The sequence below is a fragment of the Gobio gobio genome (assembly GCF_949357685.1).
Source record: "Gobio gobio genome assembly, chromosome: 10".
NCBI classification, from domain to species: Eukaryota; Metazoa; Chordata; class Actinopteri; order Cypriniformes; family Gobionidae; genus Gobio; species Gobio gobio.
In genome coordinates this window covers 8,106,776-8,131,715 of record NC_137116.1, presented here as the reverse complement: position 1 = coordinate 8,131,715, position 24,940 = coordinate 8,106,776, and the positions used below count along the sequence as shown (strand labels likewise).

General features: G+C 40.7%; 1 protein-coding gene across 2 annotated transcripts; it reads left to right on the top strand.

Moving 5' to 3' along the window:
* The first annotated feature begins 221 nt into the window (after positions 1-221).
* On the top strand, positions 222-22,021 carry gabrd (gamma-aminobutyric acid type A receptor subunit delta). 2 transcript variants are annotated; one of them, XM_079826378.1, is made up of 9 exons: positions 222-501; positions 8,948-9,063; positions 13,380-13,447; positions 15,528-15,748; positions 16,155-16,237; positions 17,393-17,530; positions 17,692-17,847; positions 18,399-18,607; positions 20,465-22,021. In XM_079826378.1, the coding sequence occupies exons 1-9, from the start codon at positions 434-436 to the stop codon at positions 20,774-20,776; spliced, it is 1,371 nt and encodes a 456-aa protein (XP_079682504.1). In that variant the 5' UTR covers positions 222-433; the 3' UTR covers positions 20,777-22,021. The 2 variants fall into 2 exon arrangements, with proteins under 2 accessions (XP_079682504.1, XP_079682503.1); XM_079826377.1 differs by having other exon boundaries at positions 235-501; positions 13,380-13,477.
* The last annotated feature ends 2,919 nt before the right edge of the window (positions 22,022-24,940 follow it).

The window sequence follows — 24,940 nt, the reverse complement described above, 5'->3', positions numbered from 1 at the left end:
TAATTTGGGAAAAAATACAATTATACATAGGCCTATATAAGGAAATTAAAGTAAAAATACTCACTAGTATACTGTAAATACTGTATTTTTATTTTTGTATATTTATTTATGTATGTATTTATTTATAATTATGCCACCTTTGGAATTCCATAGCCAGTAGCTACAGCATTCAGTATTAAGTAGTACGATTGGTCAATTCGACAGAATCACTCAAACGAACCGACTCATAAGAACGATTCGTTGGAGAAACGGTCCTCGCGATGGTTCAGACTTCAGAGGGCTAGATTTGTGTGCCGTTTTCTCCGCAGTCGGGATAAGGCACATGATAAAATATGGATCATTATGCCAATTTCTCTGCGATTCCTCACAGAGGCTGTGAAAGCCGGAATATTTGAATCTATCAGTCTTTCAGCCCGAATCGTTTTTACGCATAATGGATGCGTTGAGTTTCGCCGTGACGATCTTCTGGTTTGTGCTCATCGGTGAGAACAGAATGAGCAGGTGAGGATGCGCGTGCCCTTCACCTCAGGATGAGGATGGAGACATTCCATACACATCTGAGTACTGAGTAATTTATTTGAGCTCATTTAGTAACATATTTTAAGCAGTGAATAAATCTGTGATCTGTGAACATCCGTCTTTTCAGTAATGGCTTAAGTTGACATTTTCAGTGAGGCTTTAAGCTGCATCTTATTATGCCTCCAACATGAAACAGAATTGAGCATCATTTCTTATATGACAAGCTAAATGTTAAACATGTAGATCAGCCGATAATTTTAGCCAAAAGTCTTCATTCTCGTGCACATCTTTAAATATTGAGTAATAGGTTTATCAATTCAAATATTGTATATGTGAAGCGCATGCTTATCATTATATATTAATATGAATTCACATACAGAACCAACTATATCTCATATTCTCGTTGTTGCATGGAAATGGGGGCAGTTTTTCACGTGCGTGTCTTTGTTTTATTAATAGATTGTTGTTATGTATCGCTGGTTGTGAGATATAAATAACATGCTATCATAAATATTGCTACTTTTCTTAGAGATTAAAATGTGCATGCATTTATTTGTATGCACATGCACTCGCCTCTGTTGTGCAGTTCACAGTTTATCTCACTTGTGGATGCAAGTCAACACATTATAGGTCTTTTGCCCCCTTGTGTACAGTTCACTTATTACTTATGAGCTGTTCTGTTTTTTTTTTTGGGGGGGGGGGGGGGGGGGGGGTGTCATGACTGTAGTTCACGTCTTAAAATCCAAAATAATACACAGGCATAATTTTATGCACAGATCAGGCATAACATTATGAGCACTGACAGGTGAAGTGAATAACACTGATTATCTCTTCATCACGGCACCTGTTAGTGGGTGGGATATATTAGGCAGCAAGTGAACATTTTGTTCTCAAAGTTGATGTGTTAGAAGCAGGAAAAATGGGCAAGAGTAAGGATTTGAGCGAGTTTGACAAGGGCCAAATTGTGAAGGCTAGATGACTGGGTCAGAGCATTTCCAAAACTGCAGCTCTTGTGGGGTGTTCCCGGTCTACAGTGGTCAGTATCTATCAAAAGTGCTTCAAGGAAGGAACAGTGGTGACCCGGGACAGGGTCATGGGCGGCCAAGGCTCATTGATGCACGTGGGGAGCGAAGGCTGGCCCGTGTGGTCCAATCAAACCGACGAGCCACTGCAGCTCAAATTGCTCAAGAAGTTAATGCTGGTTCTGATAGAAAGGTGTCAGAATACACAGCGCATCACAGTTTATTGCGTATGGGGCTGCATAGCCGTAGACCAGTCAGGGTGCCCATGCTGACCCCTGTCCACCGCCGAAAGCACCAACAGTGGGATTGTGAGCATCAGAACTGGACCACGGAGCAATGGAGGAAGGTGGCCTGGTCTGATGAATCACATTTTCTTTTACATGGCCGGGTGCGTGTGTGTCGCTTACCTGGGGAACACATGACACCAGGATGCACTATGGGAAGAAGGCAAGCCGGCGGAGGCAGTGTGATGCTTTGGGCAATGTTCTGCTGGGAAACCTTGGGTCCTGCCATCCATGTGGATGTTACTTTGACACGTACCACCTACCTAAGCATTGTTGTAGACCATGTACACCCTTTCTTGGAAACGGTATTCCCTGGTGGCTGTGGCTCTTTCAGCAGATAATGCGCCTGACACAAAGCAGAAATGGTTCTGGAATGGTTTGAGGAGCAAAACAACGAGTTTGAGGTGTCGACTTGGCCTCCAAATTCCCATAGTGTGTGTGTCATAGTCAGGATATTCACAGACAGCTCGTTCTCTTCTGTCTTTCTGATTGTCGTGTGTGTGTGATAATCAGGACATTCACAGACAGCGTGTTCTCTTCTGTCTTTCTGATTGTCGTGTGTGTGTGATAATCAGGACATTCACAGACAGCGTGTTCTCTTCTGTCTTTCTGATTGTCGTGTGTGTGTGATAATCAGGACATTCACAGACAGCGTGTTCTCTTCTGTCTTTCTGATTGTCGTGTGTGTGTCATAGTCAGGACATTCACAGACAGCGTGTTCTCTTCTGTCTTTCTGATTGTCGTGTGTGTGTCATAGTCAGGACATTCACAGACAGCGTGTTCTCTTCTGTCTTTCTGATCGTTGTGTGTGTCATAGTCAGGACATTCACAGACAGCGCGTTCTCTTCTGTCTTTCTGATCGTTGTGTGTGTCATAGTCAGGACATTCACAGACAGCGTGTTCTCTTCTGTCTTTCTGATCGTTGTGTGTGTCATAGTCAGGACATTCACAGACAGCGCGTTCTCTTCTGTCTTTCTGATCGTCCAGTGCGTGTCATAGTCAGGACATTCACAGACAGCGCGTTCTTTTCTGTCTTTCTGAGCATCGTGTGTGTGTCATAGTCAGGACATTCACAGACAGCGCGTTCTCTTCTGTCTTTCTGAGCATAGTGTGTGTGTCATAGTCAGGACATTCACAGAAAGCGCGTTCTCTTCTGTCTTTCTGATCGTCGTGTATGTGTCATAGTCAGGACATTCACAGACAGCGTGTTCTCTTCTGTCTTTCTGAGCATCGTGTGTGTGTCATAGTCAGGACATTCACAGACAGCGCATTCTCTTCTGTCTTTCTGATCGTCCAGTGTGTGTCATAGTCAGGCTATTCACAGACAGCGCGTTCTCTTCTGTCTTTCTGAGCATCGTGTGTGTGTCATAGTCAGGACATTCATAGACAGCGCATTCTCTTCTGTCTTTCTGAGCATCGTGTGTGTGTCATAGTCAGGACATTCACAGACAGCGCGTTCTCTTCTGTCTTTCTGATCGTTGTGTGTGTCATAGTCAGGACATTCACAGACAGCGTGTTCTCTTCTGTCTTTCTGATCGTTGTGTGTGTCATAGTCAGGACATTCACAGAAAGCGTGTTCTCTTCTGTCTTTCTGATCGTTGTGTGTGTCATAGTCAGGACATTCACAGACAGCGTGTTCTCTTCTGTCTTTCTGATCGTTGTGTGTGTCATAGTCAGGACATTCACAGACAGCGCGTTCTCTTCTGTCTTTCTGATCGTCCAGTGCGTGTCATAGTCAGGACATTCACAGACAGCGCGTTCTCTTCTGTCTTTCTGAGCATCGTGTGTGTGTCATAGTCAGGACATTCACAGACAGCGCGTTCTCTTCTGTCTTTCTGATCGTCGTGTATGTGTCATAGTCAGGACATTCACAGACAGCGTGTTCTCTTCTGTCTTTCTGAGCATCGTGTGTGTGTCATAGTCAGGACATTCACAGACAGCGCATTCTCTTCTGTCTTTCTGATCGTCCAGTGTGTGTCATAGTCAGGACATTCACAGACAGCGCGTTCTCTTCTGTCTTTCTGATCGTCGTGTATGTGTCATAGTCAGGACATTCACAGACAGCGCGTTCTCTTCTGTCTTTCTGATCGTCCAGTGTGTGTCATAGTCAGGACATTCACAGACAGCGCGTTCTCTTCTGTCTTTCTGAGCATCGTGTGTGTGTCATAGTCAGGACATTCATAGACAGCGCATTCTCTTCTGTCTTTCTGAGCATCGTGTGTGTGTCATAGTCAGGACATTCACAGACAGCGCGTTCTCTACTGTCTTTCTGATCGTCGTGTATGTGTCATAGTCAGGACATTCATAGACAGCGCATTCTCTTCTGTCTTTCTGATCGTAGTGTATGTGTCATAGTCAGGACATTCATAGACAGCGCATTCTCTTCTGTCTTTCTGATCGTAGTGTGTGTGTCATAGTCAGGATATTCACAGACAGCGCATTCTCTTCTGTCTTTCTGATCATTGTGTGTGTCATAGTCAGGACATTCATAGACAGCGCATTCTCTTCTGTCTTTCTGATCATTGTGTGTGTCATAGTCAGGACATTCATAGACAGCGCGTTCTCTACTGTCTTTCTGATCGCCGTGTGTGTGTCATAGTCAGGATATTCACAGACAGCGCATTCTCTTCTGTCTTTCTGAGCATCGTGTGTGTGTCATAGTCAGGACATTCACAGACAGCGCGTTCTCTTCTGTCTTTCTGAGCATCGTGTGTGTGTCATAGTCAGGACATTCATAGACAGCGCATTCTCTTCTGTCTTTCTGATCGTAGTGTGTGTGTCATAGTCAGGATATTCACAGACAGCGCGTTCTCTACTGTCTTTCTGATCGTTGTGTGTGTGTCATAGTCAGGCTATTCACAGACAGCGCGTTCTCTTCTGTCTTTCTGATCGTAGTGTGTGTGTCATAGTCAGGACATTCACAGACAGCGCGTTCTCTTCTGTCTTTCTGATCGTAGTGTGTGTGTCATAGTCAGGCTATTCACAGACAGCGCGTTCTCTTCTGTCTTTCTGATCGTAGTGTGTGTGTCATAGTCAGGACATTCACAGACAGCGCGTTCTCTTCTGTCTTTCTGATCGTAGTGTGTGTGTCATAGTCAGGCTATTCACAGACAGCGCGTTCTCTTCTGTCTTTCTGATCATTGTGTGTGTCATAGTCAGGACATTCACAGACAGCGCGTTCTCTACTGTCTTTCTGATCGTCGTGTGTGTGTCATAGTCAGGACATTCATAGACAGCGCATTCTCTTCTGTCTTTCTGATCGTCGTGTGTGTGTCATAGTCAGGCTATTCACAGACAGCGCGTTCTCTTTTGTCTTTCTGATCATTGTGTGTGTCATAGTCAGGACATTCACAGACAGCGCGTTCTCTACTGTCTTTCTGATCGTCGTGTGTGTGTCATAGTCAGGACATTCACAGACAGCGCGTTCTCTACTGTCTTTCTGATCGTCGTGTGTGTGTCATAGTCAGGACATTCATAGACAGCGCATTCTCTTCTGTCTTTCTGATCGTCGTGTGTGTGTCATAGTCAGGACATTCATAGACAGCGCGTTCTCTTCTGTCTTTCTGATCGTAGTGTATGTGTCATAGTCAGGACATTCACAGACAGCGCGTTCTCTTCTGTCTTTCTGACCGTTGTGTGTGTGTCATAGTCAGGACATTCACAGACAGCGCGTTCTCTTCTGTCTTTCTGATCGTTGTGTGTGTGTCATAGTCAGGACATTCACAGACAGCGTGTTCTCTTCTGTCTTTCTGACCGTTGTGTGTGTGTCATAGTCAGGACATTCACAGACAGCGTGTTCTCTACTGTCTTTCTGACCGTTGTGTGAGTGTCATAGTCAGGACATTCACAGACAGCGTGTTCTCTTCTGTCTTTCTGATCGTTGTGTGTGTGTCATAGTCAGGATATTCACAGACAGCGCATTCTCTTCTGTCTTTCTGATCGTTGTGTGTGTGTCATAGTCAGGCTATTCACAGACAGCGCGTTCTCTTCTGTCTTTCTGATCGTAGTGTGTGTGTCATAGTCAGGACATTCACAGACAGCGCGTTCTCTTCTGTCTTTCTGATCGTAGTGTGTGTGTCATAGTCAGGCTATTCACAGACAGCGCGTTCTCTTCTGTCTTTCTGATCGTAGTGTGTGTGTCATAGTCAGGCTATTCACAGACAGCGCGTTCTCTTCTGTCTTTCTGATCATTGTGTGTGTCATAGTCAGGACATTCACAGACAGCGCGTTCTCTACTGTCTTTCTGATCGTCGTGTGTGTGTCATAGTCAGGACATTCATAGACAGCGCATTCTCTTCTGTCTTTCTGATCGTCGTGTGTGTGTCATAGTCAGGCTATTCACAGACAGCGCGTTCTCTTTTGTCTTTCTGATCATTGTGTGTGTCATAGTCAGGACATTCACAGACAGCGTGTTCTCTACTGTCTTTCTGATCGTCGTGTGTGTGTCATAGTCAGGACATTCACAGACAGCGCGTTCTCTACTGTCTTTCTGATCGTCGTGTGTGTGTCATAGTCAGGACATTCATAGACAGCGCATTCTCTTCTGTCTTTCTGATCGTCGTGTGTGTGTCATAGTCAGGACATTCATAGACAGCGCATTCTCTACTGTCTTTCTGATCGTCGTGTGTGTGTCATAGTCAGGACATTCATAGACAGCGCATTCTCTTCTGTCTTTCTGATCGTCGTGTGTGTGTCATAGTCAGGACATTCACAGACAGCGCGTTCTCTTCTGTTTTTCTGATCGTAGTGTGTGTGTCATAGTCAGGATATTCACAGACAGCGCATTCTCTATTGTCTTTCTGATCGTCGTGTGTGTGTCATAGTCAGGACATTCACAGACAGCGCGTTCTCTTCTGTCTTTCTGACCGTTGTGTGTGTGTCATAGTCAGGACATTCACAGACAGCGCGTTCTCTTCTGTCTTTCTGATCGTTGTGTGTGTGTCATAGTCAGGACATTCACAGACAGCGTGTTCTCTTCTGTCTTTCTGACCGTTGTGTGTGTGTCATAGTCAGGACATTCACAGACAGCGTGTTCTCTACTGTCTTTCTGACCGTTGTGTGAGTGTCATAGTCAGGACATTCACAGACAGCGTGTTCTCTTCTGTCTTTCTGATCGTTGTGTGTGTGTCATAGTCAGGATATTCACAGACAGCGCATTCTCTTCTGTCTTTCTGATCGTTGTGTGTGTGTCATAGTCAGGATATTCACAGACAGCGCGTTCTCTACTGTCTTTCTGAGCATCGTGTGTGTGTCATAGTCAGGACATTCACAGACAGCACGTTCTCTTCTGTCTTTCTGATCGTTGTGTGTGTGTCATAGTCAGGACATTCACAGACAGCGTGTTCTCTTCTGTCTTTCTGATCGTTGTGTGTGTGTCATAGTCAGGATATTCATAGACAGCGTGTTCTCTTCTGTCTTTCTGACCATCGTGTGTGTGTGTCATAGTCAGGATATTCATAGACAGCGCGTTCTCTTCTGTCTTTCTGATCGTCATGTGTGTGTCATAGTCAGGACATTCACAGACAGCGTGTTCTCTTCTGTCTTTCTGATCGTCGTGTGTGTGTCCTAGACAGGATATTCACAGACAGCGCGTTCTCTTCTGTCTTTCTGATCGTCATGTGTGTCATAGTCAGGATATTCATAGACAGCGCGTTCTCTACTGTCTTTCTGATCGTCATGTGTGTGTCCTAGACAGGATATTCACAGACAGCGTGTTCTCTTTTGTCTTGTTGTGCTTGAATGGTTTAAAAGCATTTTGAATAAGAGCTTGATCATATATTGTAACGCCAACCAAATTATGACTGAAAAAACGAATGCCTCGTTAGTTGCATTAATTATTTTTAATGCGTTAAACTGAAAACAATGTATTGCATGCATTAACGCTAATTTTGACAGCACTAATTGAAACATGTTCATCCTGGTAGAGTTTTTGAGCCCGTGGGATTTGCCTTAATACACTCACCTAAAGGATTATTAGGAACACCATACTAATACTGTGTTTGACCCCCTTTCGTCATCAGAACTGCCTTAATTCTACGTGGCATTGATTCAACAAGGTGCTGAAAGCATTCTTTAGAAATGTTGGCCCATATTGATAGGATAGCATCTTGCAGTTGATGGAGATTTGTGGGATGCACATCCAGGGCACGAAGCTCCCGTTCCACCACATCCCAAAGATGCTTTGCATCCAGTCTTCAACTGTCCAATTTTGGTGAGCTTGTGCAAATTGTAGCCTCTTTTTCCTATTTGTAGTGGAGATGAGTGGTACCCGGTGGGGTCTTCTGCTGTTGTAGCCCATCCGCCTCAAGGTTGTGCGTGTTGTGGCTTCACAAATGCTTTGCCGCATACCTCGGTTGTAACGAGTGGTTATTTCAGTCAAAGTTGCTCTTCTATCAGCATGAATCAGTCGGCCCATTCTCCTCTGACCTCTAGCATCAACAAGGCATTTTCGCCCACAGGACTGCCGCATACTGGATGTTTTTCCCTTTTCACACCATTCTTTGTAAACCCTAGAAATGGTTGTGCGTGAAAATCCCAGTAACTGAGCAGATTGTGAAATACTCAGACCGGCCCGTCTGGCACCAACAACCATGCCACGCTCAAAATTGCTTAAATCACCTTTCTTTCCAATTCTGACATTTAGTTTGGAGTTCAGGAGATTGTCTTGACCAGGACCACACCCCTAAATGCTTTGAAGCAACTGCCATGTGATTGGTTGATTAGATAATTGCATTAATGAGAAATTGAACAGGTGTTCCTAATAATCCTTTAGGTGAGTGTATGTAAAAATAGGAATACATTTTTCCTTTTCAATTTTATTTGCAATGGGAAACAAAGGCATTTTGTCAGTATGCTGTGACTCAAAAAAATACCATAAAATACACCAATAATGGGGATGAATTAAATATTCAATAAAGTTAATGCTTCCCTATGAATAACTGAAGGCTTACAGATACAACAAGAGTAATTGCCTTTTTTATTTCACTTCACAGGGTTTCACGTTATTTATAATGTCTTTCTACAATACTTCAGATAAATGCTGTTCTTTTGAACTTTCTATTCATCAAAGAATCTGTTTTGAAGAGAAAGTGAAGAACACATGTTTATGTTTTGTCCCCTTAGGGCCATGCTAAGTGATATTGGTGACTATGTCGGCACAGACATTGAAATATCCTGGTTGCCTAATCTGGATGATTTAATGAAAGGTTATGCCCGAAACTTTCGTCCGGGGATCGGAGGTGAGTTTGACAACTACAGATCACTGCACTGCTCAACCCATTCTTAGCATCAATATTAAAGGGTTAGTTCACCCCAAAATGAAATTCTGTCATTAATTCCTCACCCTCACATCGTTCCAAACCTGTAAGACCTTCGTTCATCTTCAGAACACAAATGAAGATATTTCTGATGAAATCCGAGAGCTCTCTGACCCTCCATAGACAGCAATTTAATTAACACTTTCAAGGTCCAGAAATTAAGTAAAAACTTGTTAAAATAGTCCAGTGGTTCAACCTTAATTTAAGCTCACTATTGGCCGAGCACGATCACATGATCACATGCATGCGTTGTGGTGCTTGCGTGAATCCCGTAGGAGAGCGACCCGGAAGAGATTGTTAAATAAAGTCGTTCTTTTTGTTTGTTTTTGCACACAAAAGTATTCTCACGGCTTCATATCATTAAGGTTGAACCACTGGAGTCACATGAGGGTGAGGAATTAATGACAGAATTTACATTTTTGGGTGAACTAACACCTCACGCTAAGCATTCCTGCCAAAACAGCGCCCTAATTCCTACAGTCTATTTTTAGTGAGAAGGCGTACCGGTGATATTAAATAGATCAGTGTCTCTCAGCTGCAGTCCTGGTGTCCCGTCGCTCTTCACACCTGATTTAGATCATCAGCTCTCTGGAAGAGAGATCCTTGAACTGAACTGAGAATATTGGCGTTAGTTGCAAAACACATACGATTAAGAATAAGTCGCACAAGTGCAGAGCTCTTCAAAATCCTGCTGTGCCACAGAACGCCACTCACATTATTTTCCATTAAATGACATAATTAATCTCAAATCATTGTTAATAGGGGTGTAACGATACACTCATGTCACGATTCCTTACATATCATGATACTGAACTCACGATACAATATTATTGCGATACAAAAAGACTTATGGTAAAAGATTAACAAATAATGTACTGTTGATCAAAATGCTGAATCTGGCATTACATTGGGGGTGGAAATGAATAGGCTTGGACTTGGACTGGTGCTGGAAACCCAATGCACAGGATCAATGGTGACACCAGAAAAAAAATATTCATGAAGCTGAAAATACAGAATTATTTTCGACAAATGTGCTTGCACTCTGTCACTGTGTCACAGGGTGTTTTGGTATTGGTTCATGTTTCATGTTTTTAGTTTATCATGTTCACTGTCTTGTTTCCTGGTCTTGTCATGTGATTTCCATGCCCTCATGCGTTTGTCATGTCATTGGTTCATTGTCTCCTCAGTGTTCACAGGTGTCCCTCGTCCAGTCATTAGTCCATGTGTATTTAAACCCTCATGTTTGCCATGTGTCCTTGTCTGATAATGATCGTGTAACCACTGATGGTGAGTTTCTGTAGTCAAGTCAAGTATCATGTAAAGTTTAATCAAGCCACGTTTATTGTTTGTTTTGCCAAGTCCTTGTTTTATGTTTTATAATTTGAAATAAACTTCAACTTGCTTCTTCAGTGGACTCTGTTACACACTGACTAGATATAGTCTATATAAAATATGTAGGCCACTTTTTACTGGTAACATAAGACATTTGGCATTATCAGGACCCACAAATATATTCCCCCATTGCATTATTATACATTATAGTCAACATTATATAGTAGTTTAATGTAGTACTAACACTAAAAACTAGAAGTTTTCATTTTGGGTGAACTATACACAATACAGATTGTCACAATCCACCATACATATTGTTGCCTTTATATATTGCGATAAATTGTTACACCCCTAGTTGTTAATGTATCTACATTATGACTTCCCCCTTAGCTGGAAAAGTGTAGACATTTTTCAATGTTTTTCTTTCTGTGTGTTTTTGTAACGTACTGCTCCGAGACAGAGGTTGAGAATCCAAATGCAGCTTTATTTGTAAGGGGTAATCCACAATTGTAGTCAAAAACAGGCAACAGGTCATACACAGGCAAGCAGTCCAAACAGGCAAACAAGGCAGGAGAGACAGGCAAACGGGTAATCCACGGAACAGGCAAGAAATCCAAAACCAGAGACATGAAACCAGGGAAACACTCAGAAATGTAGTTTACAACAAACAATTCTTCGCAGTTAATGATAGAGTGAACATGGTTTATATAGGCTGGGGTAATGGGGTAATGAGGTAATGTGACACAGGTGCAAACAATGAGTGATGATGAGGCCGGGCAAAGGATTATGGGTAATGTAGTTTGTGACGGAGAGAAAGTCCAGGGTGGAGTGCCCTCAGGTGGTAATCAGGGGCACTCTCACTTGTGATTGTGACAGTTTTAAATTATGTGCTTATGGAGAGATGTAATATATAGATTGTCCTTTCGGTTTCCATTTGTGCCGGTTTCCCAGCAAAACGCACATCGACGCCTCTTTTTTCCATTCTCAAACTTTTTGCCTGTATGTTGATGAGATTGACTGTTTTGCATTGCCACCTTGAACTTGAGAATGTGACGTGTTTGGTGTGAGGCATATGGTGCTTCATCCACAGACTAATACTGCCTACTTGCTGCTCATTAAAGAGGTGGTTGATTATGACTTGTTTAACTTTAGTTAGTGTGTAATGTTGCTGTTTGAGCATGAACAACATCTGCAAAGTTACGATGCTCAAGTTTCATAAGCAAAGGGGGATCTTTTATTTTACAGAAATCACTTTTTAAGGACTACAACAAACAGCTGGTAGGGACTACAACAAGCTTCTCCATGGGTTATGTTATAGACATGAAGGCTTGACGCCATAACGCGTAGGTGTATTTGTCACCTGTTTTTAAATTAATACTGCCATGATATATTAAATGCTTTTTAATTCTTTCTACATTACCCGAGTGCCTTGGAAATTCTTCTATTTTTTGATAATGTATAATAATGCAATGGGGGAATATTTGTGGGTACTGAAAATATCAGTAAAAAGTGGCCTACATTATTTTAAATATATCTAGTAATATCTGCAAGCATATTCATCTGAAATAATTTATAGTTTCAGCTTCAGAATCATGAATATGTCACCATTGTCCAGTGCATTGGGTTACCAGCACCACGTCCAAGGCTTTTCATTTCCACCCCCAATGTAATACCAAATTTAGCATTTTAATCAACAGTACATTTTTGGTTAATCTATTACCATATGTCTTGGAGTATCACAATAATATCGTATTGGTAGTTCAGTATGATATGTATTGAATCATGACATGAGTGTATCGTTACACCCCTAATAGCTGTTAGAACGAATTTGTGATTAGAATTAGCATCTAACAATGCACTTAATATTGCCTATGTAATATCATTCAAATTGAACATGTGAAATAAATGTGAAATATTAACATGTAGTTAAATGTCCATGTGTATCAAGCATAAACCAGGCATTAAAGGTCCTCAGGTTGCTTTAGGAGCTACTTTACAATTTCTACATCGAGGCAGAGCCATGTCGCTTCAGGTGATCTGAGTTTGAGTCCTGACCCTGTTCGCCTCGTGCATCTTCTCTTCTCTCACACAGTTTCGTCCAGGGACAAGGGAACGACTAATACACCGTCAACATTTTCTCACATTATCAGAGTTAAATTCACTATAGTTTAGAAAAGCGTAATAAAATATGACAAGAACTCAGAATGTCAGAACAAATTCATCTTGATAATGTCAGATAACTTTGATAGAAAGGGATGTAATGAATTACAATCAAGCAATCAGCTGTTAACTTTAACTACACAATTAAATAATACCAATTTAGGCCAACCAATGACCAAGCAACGCTTCATTTTGTTCAGTCTGTGGTGTCAAAGGTCGCATTAGCTATTAAAGAAAAAACACTTTAGCAAAACATGGTCTGGTCAAAGTGTCTGAATTTTGGTCCCAAATTTGCATAGATTTTACCGGTAGTCACTGTATGAAGAATGTTTGGGTATAATATGTCACAGTTTACTTGATTTTACTATCCTCACTCACATAAATGAACTATAGTGTCCTGCACACACTAGTGAAACATTATATCTGCTGTCTGAATCATTTTTGGTTTGACTGTATAAGCTGTCTATACTGGACGCGACAAAGCGATTGTAGCAGGTCCATTTGTCAGAAAGGCAGTATGCCATTAATAGATCTGGGAATGAGTTTACTGTCGGGGATTTGTTGTGTCCTGTCACACTGCATCCAATGTAAACAGAATAACTGATATTTATAATGGGTAATGGCCTCTATTGTATTTATTCTTGCTCCGCTCGCGTCAGGTAGACACACGGTGAAGAGGAGAGCTTTTTTTAAAGAAGGTTTAAAGATAGATAATTTATTTTATTTTCTCACACGTCTCTTCACAGGACCCCCAGTGAATGTCGCCATGGCTATTGAAGTAGCCAGTATTGACCATATCTCAGAAGCCAACATGGTAATGATTGAATATCACCTCATTTCGCATGTATGTTTTATTGTATTGGAAAACAATTTTATTTTTGGCATTTATGTAACTAATCTCAAGTTTTGCATTTGCTAAAACGGTAACACTTTCTATGAAGCCTGTATTTATAATGCATTATAAGGGTACTCTTAAAGGAACACTGAAAATAGGCTCATTTTCCAACTCCCCTTTAGTTAAACAGTTGAGTTTTACCGTTTTCGAATCCTTTCAGCCGATCTCCGGGTCTGGCGTTAGCACTTTTAGCATAGCTTAGCATAAATCATTGAATCTGATTAGACCGTTAGCATCTCTATATTTTTCCTGTTAACTTGACTCTTCTGTAGTTACATTGTGTACTAAGACTGACGGAAAATGAAAAGTTGTGATTTTCTAGGCCGATATGACTAGGGATGCACCGGTTGACCGGCCAAAAATCGGAACCGGCCGTTTTTTGCTTATAGCGCTTATAGTTCCGTTATTTGGCCGGTCAACCGGTGCATCCCTAGTTTTTCCTAGGTTTCCTTTTGTATTTTTCTGCCGATTTTTCCGGAAGTGCGCCCGCGTGCACATACGCCTATATTGCAATCATTCGCGAACATGTCACTTGTGTGTTACAAACGGAAACTGGAGAACTGAGGGAAGAGACGAGATACGCTGAAGGGAATGAAGAGCCGCTTTCCTGCGCGAGCTTACCTCTCCACGCCCTGCACGAGCAGATGAGCGTTTGTTTAGCTCAGCTTCTCACGTGTTGGATCGGATGAGAACGAAACAGACTAACTTGTGACAAAGCCGAAATACTTCTTTTTGTAGCCTAAAGAAGAACATGCATGCACTTTTGAAATGAAATCAGTTCTGTAGCCTATAGGATGATCCTTTTTATTTTACCTTAAAATTACATTGACTTATACATTGAATATATTTGATTTAACATCATGGAACAATTATATACTTTGGTTTTATTTAATTTCACTGGTAAAGGCTTTTTTTCTTTACACTGAATTTAAAAACAAATGCTGATTTAAGTAACATCTTTGGATTGCACAATATGCAGTTGTTGCCTTTAATTTCACCTTTCAGCCTTTTAATTTCCAATTCAATTTTCTGCTAATTTCAGATTGCGGACTTGTTTTCATTAGCCAAAAGCCAATTTAGCCTGTTAAATACCAAATAAACATCTTGTTCATGTATACTTTCATTCTTTTATTGTGTAACAAAAAATTGGAAATCTGTATCGGAATCGGTCAGTTTTCTTGAAAAAAATCGGTATCGGAATCGGCCATGTAAAATCATGATCGGTGCATCACTAGATATGACTAGGAACTATACTCTCATTCCTGTGTAATAATCAAGGAACTTTGCTGCCGTACCATGGGTGGAGCGGCGCAATGATATTACACAGCGCCTTAAAATATTCTAACTTCCGTAAACATAACCAACGTGACAACCTGCTTGCACAGGAAGAGTGCTGGGGACTATTTTTAGGCGCTGCGTAATATCATTGCGCCGCTGCACTCATGGTATGGCAGCAAAGTTCCTTGATTATTTACCTTTTCATTTTCCGTCGGTCTTAGTACACGATGTAACTACAGAAGAGTCAAGTTTTAAATGGGAAAAATATCGAAACTCTTTGGTAATTTTTGAGCGAGATGCTAACGGTCTAATCAGATTCAATGATCTATGCTAAGCTATGCTAAAAGTGCTACCACCAGACCCAGAGATCGGCTGAATGGAGTCGAAAACGGTAAAACTCAACTGCTTAACTCTAGGACAGTTGGAAAATTAGCCTATTTTCAAAAAAAAGTGTTCCTTTAATGCATTAGAATATATGTATTATGCCTTATAAACAACCTTATAATATGTTGGATCATCTCATGAATAATCATAACAACAGTAATAATTATTATCTATTTGTAGTTATAATTTTTAAGAGTGCAATGCATTATAACTCCAGATGAAGCATGCATTCATAATGCATCATAAGGGTATTCTTAATGCATTATAATACACACATAATGCCTTAACAAAAACATAAAACCGTAGATGTTTAGTTTGTGTGCATTTGTGTTGACAGGAATACACCATGACGATATTTCTGCGGCAGAGTTGGAAAGATGACCGCCTGTCCTACAACCACACAAACAAAACTCTGGGCCTGGACAGCCGCTTCGTGGACAAACTCTGGGTACCAGACACATTCATTGTGAACGCCAAATCAGCCTGGTTTCATGATGTTACTGTGGAGAACAAACTCATACGTCTGCAGCCTGATGGAGTCATTCTCTACAGCAGTCGGTATGTGGCCATGCTTTAAATGGGTTTCAGATTAGTTTGTGCTTTGGCAATCATGGGCAGAACAGTAAAGCATGTTGACAGTTTACTGTAAAGCGGAAGAAAATGTAAGTAAAAAAATCTAATCACATGACTAATGTTTATAATTACAGCCATCATGTGTAAAGTGGTCTGTTTTATTAACAAATAAATAAATATTTTAAATAAAGGCCACCACTGACCAATCACAATCAGGTATTTCTGAAACTAATTACAAACAACAGAATTCCAAAATATGTAAAAATACATTGATAACAAATCGAATGTATTCCTTTGAAGAGAGACCTTAAAAGGATCATATATTTTACAATCTTTCCAGTGTTTGAATGCTCCATGTTCGAAATGTTTATCATGATGTTTTCCCTTTCAGAATCACATCTACAGTTGCATGTGACATGGACCTCACCAAATACCCCATGGATGAACAGGAATGCATGCTAGACTTGGAAAGCTGTGAGTAAGGGGAAGACTTGTATCTGGCATCTCTTGTCTTAATTTATAGTGTTTATTTATGTTTGTTTATGATCAGTGGCAAAATGAATAAACACTGCTACTATATTAAAGGGTTAGTTCACCCAAAAATGAAAATTCTGTCATTAATTACTCACCCTCATGTCGTTCGACACCCGTAAGACCTCCGTTCATCTTCGGAACACAAATGAAGATATTTTAGTTGAAAGCTGATGGCTGAGAAAGGCTTCAGATAGGCCTCCATTGGCATTCAGTACATTTACACTCCCAAGACCCATAAAAGGCACTTAAAACGTCGTTACAAAGTCCATCTCACCACAGTGACTCTACAATAATTTTACGATGCGACGACAATAGTTTTTGTGCGCAAGAAAAAATCAAAATACCACCTTTATCCAACTTGTTATTGTCTTCCGTGTGTGCCTCCACGACGCATGCGCGAGAATATGACGCAGATCCGGCGATTATTTCTGGAAAAAATCCTCAGATGACGCAAATATCGTCATTTTGCGTCATCGGAGGATTTTTGGCCAGAGGCTAGAGACTACAGGAGCTAGTTCCGCATGTATTCAACCCGCCCACAGGGGAGGGATCTCACTCACAGAATGTAAATGCGCACGGCCGCTGCCGCTCGGCTCGGCTCAGGCATTCATAACGGAGCGGTGCAGAGCAAAGTGAGTGTTTCAACTTTTCAATGAATTCCTATGAAATTTTTGCTTCCATATGCGATCTGAAAACGCGCCAAACTGGACACGCGTCGTGAATGACGGCTGCGCTTACCTCAGCTCTTCTCTCTCATAAATGACCCAGTTTAAATACACATTCATCTTCCCAGCGCTGAAGTGCCCCTTTAACTGCACTTAGATCCTCATCGCCACTTGCCTTATCTTCTCCCACACGTTACATTTTAACTTCATGAAACATGAGTTACATTTAAAATGATCATGCAAGTGTCCACAACAGCAAAACATCCCTGCACAGAAAGCAAACCTTGATAATGATGCTTGTGATTTGTGATTTCTTACATATTAATTGACATGACCTTATAAGAACAGCATGTTTGAGAGACAAATAGAAATGTCATGTGCAGCTGTAGGCAAACTGAGATGTTTTTTTTTTCTGTTGTTGGGTTTGCAGACGGCTACTCTTCAGAAGATATTGTGTATCACTGGTGTGAGAGTCAAACACAAATCCACGGGCTGGACAAACTGGAGCTGTCCCAGTTCACCATCACAGATTATCGCTTTGTCACGGAGCTGTTGAACTTTAAATCCGGTGAGGCTTTTCATCAACATTGTCTGATATATCTGATTTAACTAAATGCTACCAAAACATGAATTGCTTATGCTGTGGCAACTGCTGTCATTTTGAATGTCATTAACTCAAAAGCTATATCATATATTTTAAAGCCAAGTATCTTGTCATTTTTGAAACAGCGGGGAGATTTCCACGGCTCAGCTTACGATTCGAACTAAGGCGAAACCGAGGAGTTTACATCATCCAGTCCTACATGCCCTCCATCCTACTGGTTGCCATGTCATGGGTTTCATTCTGGATCAGCCAATCAGCTGTGCCAGCAAGAGTGTCATTAGGTCTGTGTTTCAGTTTTAACCCAGCTAACGGGAACATTCTCATAATGTTTTGGCAAGGTTCTCTTAATGTTAAAAAAACATTCTTCCAATAACATTAATAAAATGTTCATTCAATGACGATATCTGATCTTTAATAATGTTCTCAAAACATTGGCACATTTTTTTAACATCTAAGTTGTGTTCCTCTAACATTACTACTTGGGTTTAAAGTAACGTTGTGATAATGTTTGAAGAATGATCTAATGGAATGTTCCCTTAACATTTAAAAAAACTGGACGTTTAAACATTCAGAGAACATGCAGAAATAACATTTTCAGAACTTAATGGGAACATTAGCCAAATGTTCTTAGAATGTATTTTTTGTTAGCCGGGAATAGTGCTAATTTTATAACATTTACAGTTTATAAAATGTAACTTCACTATATATTTTAAAAATATTCTCCACATCTAAAGTATTTTTAAAAGAGAGCTTAAATGAGAACATTTAACACAATCACACACAGAAATTAACCTGACGAGTTTAATGAATATTGTGTGTCCATTCAATTTAGGAATCACTACAGTGCTCACCATGACAACGTTGATGGTCAGTGCTCGTTCATCATTGCCCCGCGCTTCTGCCATTAAAGCTCTGGATGTGTATTTCTGGATCTGCTACGTCTTTGTCTTCGCTGCCTTGATCGAATACGCTTTTGCTCACTATAATGCAGACTACAGCAAGAAGGAGAAAGCCAAAGTCAAGACGCATAAGAGCTCAGAGGTACGATAAGAAGATTCATTTTGTGTAGAAGGGTGAAACTGTGTACAAACTGTGTGCTATAATTGAGCCATCTCAGAACAACAAGGGCCAGATTGACCAAAAACCCTCTTTTGCCGTTAAAAAACTATTACCAAAGATACGAAGTGAACAATTAGCGATGAAAAGAAGTGGACATTTTTTCGGCTGACCATATCACAATTGCAGTTGTAAGAGTTTCCCTTTAAGATGCAAAAGTTATGCAAGGACCGTATTTACTAAGGTTTGCGTTTTATTTACTGGTATACGCAGCATTATTAAAAGGAACATGCCGACTTTTTTGGGACTTTAGCTTATTCACCGTATCCCCCAGAGTTAGATAAGTCCATACATACCATTCTCATCTCCGTGTGTGCCATAACTCTGTCTGAAGCACCCACCGCTAGCCTAGCTTAGCACAAAGACTGGAGGTAAATGGCTCCAGCTAGCCTGGCTACTGCTAAATAAGTGACAAAATAACGGCAACTTATAACTATACTCTCATTCCTGCATAATAATCAAGGAACTTTGCTGCCGTACCCTGGGTGCAGCGGCGCAATGATATTACGCAGCGCCTGAAAATAGGCTACATTTCGTCAACATAACCAACGTGACAACCTGCTTGCACAGAGAGCGTGCTGGGGGCTATTTTCAGGTGAGAATGAGAGAGTAGTTCCTAGCCATATCAGTCTAGAAAATCGAAACTTTTCATTTTCCGTCGGCCTTAGTACACAATGTAATTATACACATCACAACATGTAAATAGGAAAATGTTGGCGTTATTTTGTCACTTATTGAGCAGTAGGCTAGCTGGAGCCGTTTACCTCCAGTCTTTGTGCTAAGCTAGGCTAACAGAGTTAAGGCACGCACGGAGATGAGAATGGTATGTATGGACTTATCTAACTCTGGGGATACGGTGAATAAGCTAAAGTCCCAAAAGGTCGGTGTGTTTATTTAATGCTCAAAAAAGCTTGTTTTAACTCACAAAACCCCTTCCATTCCCATCTGAGCTTTTATGGGATTGCAGTCTCATGCTAATTTGCCTTGTTTAGTAAATCTGGCCCCAAGTCTCGAGCATTTTATTTATTCTAAATCTCAAGTATTTTATTTAGGGCTGTCAAGTTCTCTTTCACGTCTTATTGCGCCTAAACTGTCAAATGCACACAAGGTTATGTCAAAAGCACATACAGTTCACATAAACACAGTCGTTTATGTCTGTGAACGTAAAGAAATCACATGTGTGTATTGGATGTGTGTATTAAAACGACAACAGTGCAATATACAGTACCTACTGCTATATCTGCTGTTAATGTGAATCAAACACACGAAGAAAGACAGAAAATCATTCACTTCTCTTGACTGAATAACTTTAGAAGCTTTAAGAGCACATTTCTGACTTGAATGCTCTGGCGAGGAGATAAACGTGGCAGACTGTGTACATCTCAAGGAGGGCGGGGTCTATGCTAATAGGGCGGAGTCTGTCAGCAAGCGCGGGCGGGGCATGTGCAATGTGACATCACACTGCAAATGGCTTATTTCTGAGACACTGCTTTTGATTCTTGGGGATTAAATAAAGGAGTGGGTGGATTTTTACCATTATAGGGTGGTTGTGTACACACACTGCTGACACACATTTATGTTCAAACACCATGTAAAAGTGAATTTTGCATAATAGGTCCCCTTCAAATTGACAGCCCTAATTTTAATAGATTCCAAAGCCACAATATTGACTAAAGTCGTATTCAACTTTACAAGTTTAGAGTCGAATAGAGTTCAGAACTTATTCCCATCTATGACTAAATTGTGCAAAACATGTCTTTTCCCCCTCTTCTTCTTTTGTAGTCCATGGTGAAAAATGGAAAGCAGGCCATGGTTCTCTTTTCACTCTCTGTGGCCGGCATGAACCAGGGCCTCCTCATCTCGAACAGGCAAAGCAGGACCCAGCGGACCACTGACGCTCCTGGAGACCCGCACGAAGAGACCGAGGTCCGTGGCACTCAATCCCGTCGGGCACAGAAGGAAAGCAGTGAAGAGAAGAAATGCTGCAAGTGCAAACCCATTGACGCTGACACCATCGACATCTACGCTCGCGCAGTCTTCCCTTTCACCTTCGCTGTGGTCAATGTCATCTACTGGGTGGCATACACAATGTAAATGATTCATAAAGTTGGAGTTCTGCATGTACATAAATCAATAAACTGATCAACATAATTATAAGATTATTAGAAAATCTGGATTATTAAAATAAGAATCATTTATTGAATTATTAAATGCGTATCAATATATTGATATAGGGTAGGCTTTTAGAATATGTTAAATGCATTATGTTGAATTCAATTCTATGGAAGGAGAAGACTGATACATACCTCTGCGTTTTTACAATTAGTCTTTGATGCTTTACAATGACATTTCCTCATTGCATTATTTGCTTTCTCATAATGTTTGCACCAGAATAGCCTTCTGGTATGAAGGAACTAAAGCACAACTTTATTGAATGACTCTGTTATTGTCTTCAATCTATACCTTCTCCATCTTTAAATCTTTCCTGGCTGAAAAGGTTTTTAATGTTGTTGTTGTTGCAGTGACAGACATTACTGTTAAAATGACTGATGTAGACCGAGCAGTCTAAATGAACAGTAATCTTTCGGTTTGCAAATAAAGTGTTTATCATTCTCCCAGCATAGGGGTTTAAATATGAGCAAATACTATGTGTTGTTAAAAAAAATATTACTTGATTCATGGGAACCCACAAGTAATGTTATGCATGAGAGTTTGTATCAGTATCGCTGATGAAGGTAGTGATGTTATTCTGGCAATATATCCCTCTTTTGAAACATTTCTCTTTATTTTGCCTTTTCTTTTGTCAGGGGCAGCGCTAAAGCTGTTTTTCTTCTGAAATTACGCCGCTACAAAATATTCCATTGTCATGACAATCAGCACATTGTTTTTGTGCATGAAAACAAACACATCATTAGAGCATGTGAGTTTTTGTTTCTTGACATTTTGATTTCTTTGTAAATAAATTCCACTACTGTGGTATTACTAAGGCCTCTGTACCGTAGGGTAATGACATGATTAATGTCCTCAGGGACAAAGCTGATAAATAAAACTGTTCTTGCCACCAAATGTCTTGAGATTGTATAAAGATATGCATATATGATAGGTTTTAAATGAAAATTCAACAATATTTTACAAATTTCCTGCCTGGGACTGCCAGTAACATAGAGTGCAGTATTTATAGTTTTCAGTCACATGACTGGCGAAACCGCCAGGACCTGTAGGGCAAAACATCTGCAGCACAGGCCTGTCAATTTTTCATATGTTTCAAGCCATGAATATTTACTGCCGCAGTATTTCAACCAATAAAAACAGTGGGGCATTCTAAAACGCTTCAAGTCTGCATGAAACGTCTTTTCTTCCCTATTGTTACGGTATGTATATCCGAGTGAAACGGCTTCTGGAATGAGACAAATGTAGGACTCAAAAAAATGTATACAAGTGCACCATCTTTGAGTATAAAGTCTTTGTTTTTCAGTTAGTTGTGGAGGAGTAATTAGATCAGTAATTTAGTTTATATGGTTAATTTAGTTTAATAATTAGATTTATTTGGATATTTAGTTGAAAAATGTATTGTCCCCAACTGAGCAAGCCAAGCCAAAGGCGACAGTGGCAAGGAAACCAAAACCCCATCAGGTGACCTAATGGAGAAAAATAAACCTTGAGAGAAACCAGGCTCAGTCGGGGTGCCAGTTCTCCTCTGGCCAATTAACAAACAGCGTATGATTATTATTCTGGCAACTTAACAAGTCATAGGTCATAATAGATCGGAATATTCGAAAGATCGGAGGCAACACGCCGGAGACGGGTTTATTGAGGATGATGTGTCGATTAAATAATTATTAAAGTGCAATATTCGAAAGATTGGAGCCGTCAGGCCGGAGACGGGTTTATTGCGGATGACATATCGGTTTAACAATTATTAAATAGGAATATTCGAACAATCGGAGTCATCACGCCGGAGACGGGTTTATTGAGGATGCCGTGTCGATGAGGTCATTTCAGGGGGAGTCTAATTGACACGGTCTCTGCAGACACTTTAGGGTCATGCGTTGGTCATGTCTGATCTGGATACGGCCTGGATACCGTTGGCTGCAGTAAACCTCGAGATAAAACAGAGAGACTTACATTAGCGTAGATGCCATCCTTTTTTATGATGTAACGAGTACATCAGGTGTTATGGGAAGTGTTCCCGGTTCCGGCTGACCTAGTTAATGCAGCCTAGCAATCATTTAATTGAAAAAGTGTTTTATGTGTATGCCATAGTAAAGAGATGTGTTTTTAGTCTATATTTACACTGACAGAGTGTGTCTGCTTCCCGAACAATGCTAGGAAGACTGTTCCAGAGTTTAGGTGCTAAATAGGAAAAGGATCGACCGCCTGCAGTTGATTTTGATATTCTGGCCAGAATTTTGAGACCGCTGTAGACATGATGGAGTATAATGTGTTAAGAGCTCGATCAAGTACTGGGGAGCTAAACCATTTAGTGCTTTGTAAGTAATAAGCAAGATTTTAAAATGTATGCAATGTTTAATAGGGAGCCAGTGCAGTGTTGACAGAACTGGGCTAATATGGTCATACTTCCTGGTTCTTGTAAGAACTCGAGCTGCTGCGTTTTGGAACAGTTTAGAGTTTGTTTATTAAGCGAGCAGGGCAACCACCAAGTAGAGCATTACAATAATCTAGCCTTGAGGTCATGAACGCATGAACTAACTGTTCAGCATTTTGCATTGAGGGCATATGGTAGAATGCAGTTTTACAGATGCTAGAAAGTGGCTTTCAAACGAAAGATTGGTATCAAAGAACACACCCAGGTTTCTCTTGACAGAGCAGCCATCAAGTGTTAGACAGTATTCGAGGTTACTACTTGTGTAGCTTTTTTGTTCAATAATTTTTCTGAATTGAGTTGCAGGAAATTACTGGTCATCCAATTTTTTATATCAGCTATGCATTCCGTTAATCTTGTGAATTGGTAAGTTTCTTCAGGGCGTGAAGAAATATAGAGCTGAGTATTGTCAGCATAACAATGAAAACTAACGCCATGCTTCATAATGATATCTCCCAGTGGTAGCATGTACAGGGTGAAAAGCAACGGTCCTAGCACTGAGCCCTGCGGTACTCCATACTGAACTTGTGATCGGTGTGACATCTCTTCATTTACTGCTACAAACTGATAACAGTCAGATAGGTATGATTTAAACCATGCCAATGCAACTCCGCTAATGCCTACATAATTTTCGAGTCTATTCAAAAGAATGTTGTGGTCGATAGTATCAAATGCAGAGCTAAGATCTGATAGAGAGGTACAACCACGATTGGATGATAATAGCAAAAACTGTTTAACTCTAATGAGAGCAGTCTCAGTACTATGATGCAGTCTTTACCCTGACTGGAAATCCTTGCAAAAACCATTTCTTTCTATGAAGGAACATAGTTGTGAGGGTATTGCCTTTTCTAGTACTTCTGACAGAAAAGGGAGATTCAAGAGCGGTCTGTAATAAGCTAATTCTCTGGGATCAAGTTGTGGTCTTTTAATGAGAGGTTTAATATCAGCCAGCTTAAACGTACATATCCTAATGACAATGATGAATTACTAAAATAGTGGCAGCCTACAGCCGCTGAGAGGCTAAGCAGCAGGAAAGATCCGTGACGCATTTCCGTGCATTTAAAACATGAACGTTTATTGTCATTATGTAATATATAGTCCATATGCAGATAGAAAACACTAGAACTATATAAACGTTACAAATGATCAACAAAAGTGAGCATTCCTGGCTACTCACCCCCTCTATACACGGTCTATACAAAACAGGAAACAGGTAAATACCCACCTACACACATGTGACCAACTACCCGGAAACCTATAGAGAGATAGCCAATGAGAGAGCAAGATACAGGGCAGCGGGAAGTTCGGGGAGGAGTTATAGACCACAATATCAGTATTTTAATAGATATATTTACAATTATATCAAACAGAAACAAAGTACAAACATTTGCTTGACCAGCCGCAACGGCTGCATGGTGCAAAAGTATTTATTTACTTCAAACTCTCTTTGCAGAACACAACCCTTGCGCCTTGTGTATCCCCAACCATTTCCTCCGCCATAATCTTTTTTCTTTTTCTCCTTTTTACTGCAAATAACAATTCCAGTCTCGCGCGTGAACTCCAGTCTGACGCACGTGTGATCTTGCGTTGTTTCCTTCTCACCTCTCGTGTGTGTGGTAAGATGTGAAACGCAGTTTGCGGATGGGACAGAGCTG

Excerpts from the sequence above, each read along its gene's own strand:
- gabrd (XM_079826377.1), top strand. The coding sequence starts at position 434 with ATGGATGCGTTGAGTTTCGCCGTGACGATCTTCTGGTTTGTGCTCATC. Across the intron at positions 15,749-16,154 it reads GTCATTCTCTACAGCAGTCG|AATCACATCTACAGTTGCAT; the intron begins GTATGTGGCCAT and ends TTTCCCTTTCAG. Across the intron at positions 16,238-17,392 it reads CATGCTAGACTTGGAAAGCT|ACGGCTACTCTTCAGAAGAT; the intron begins GTGAGTAAGGGG and ends TTGGGTTTGCAG.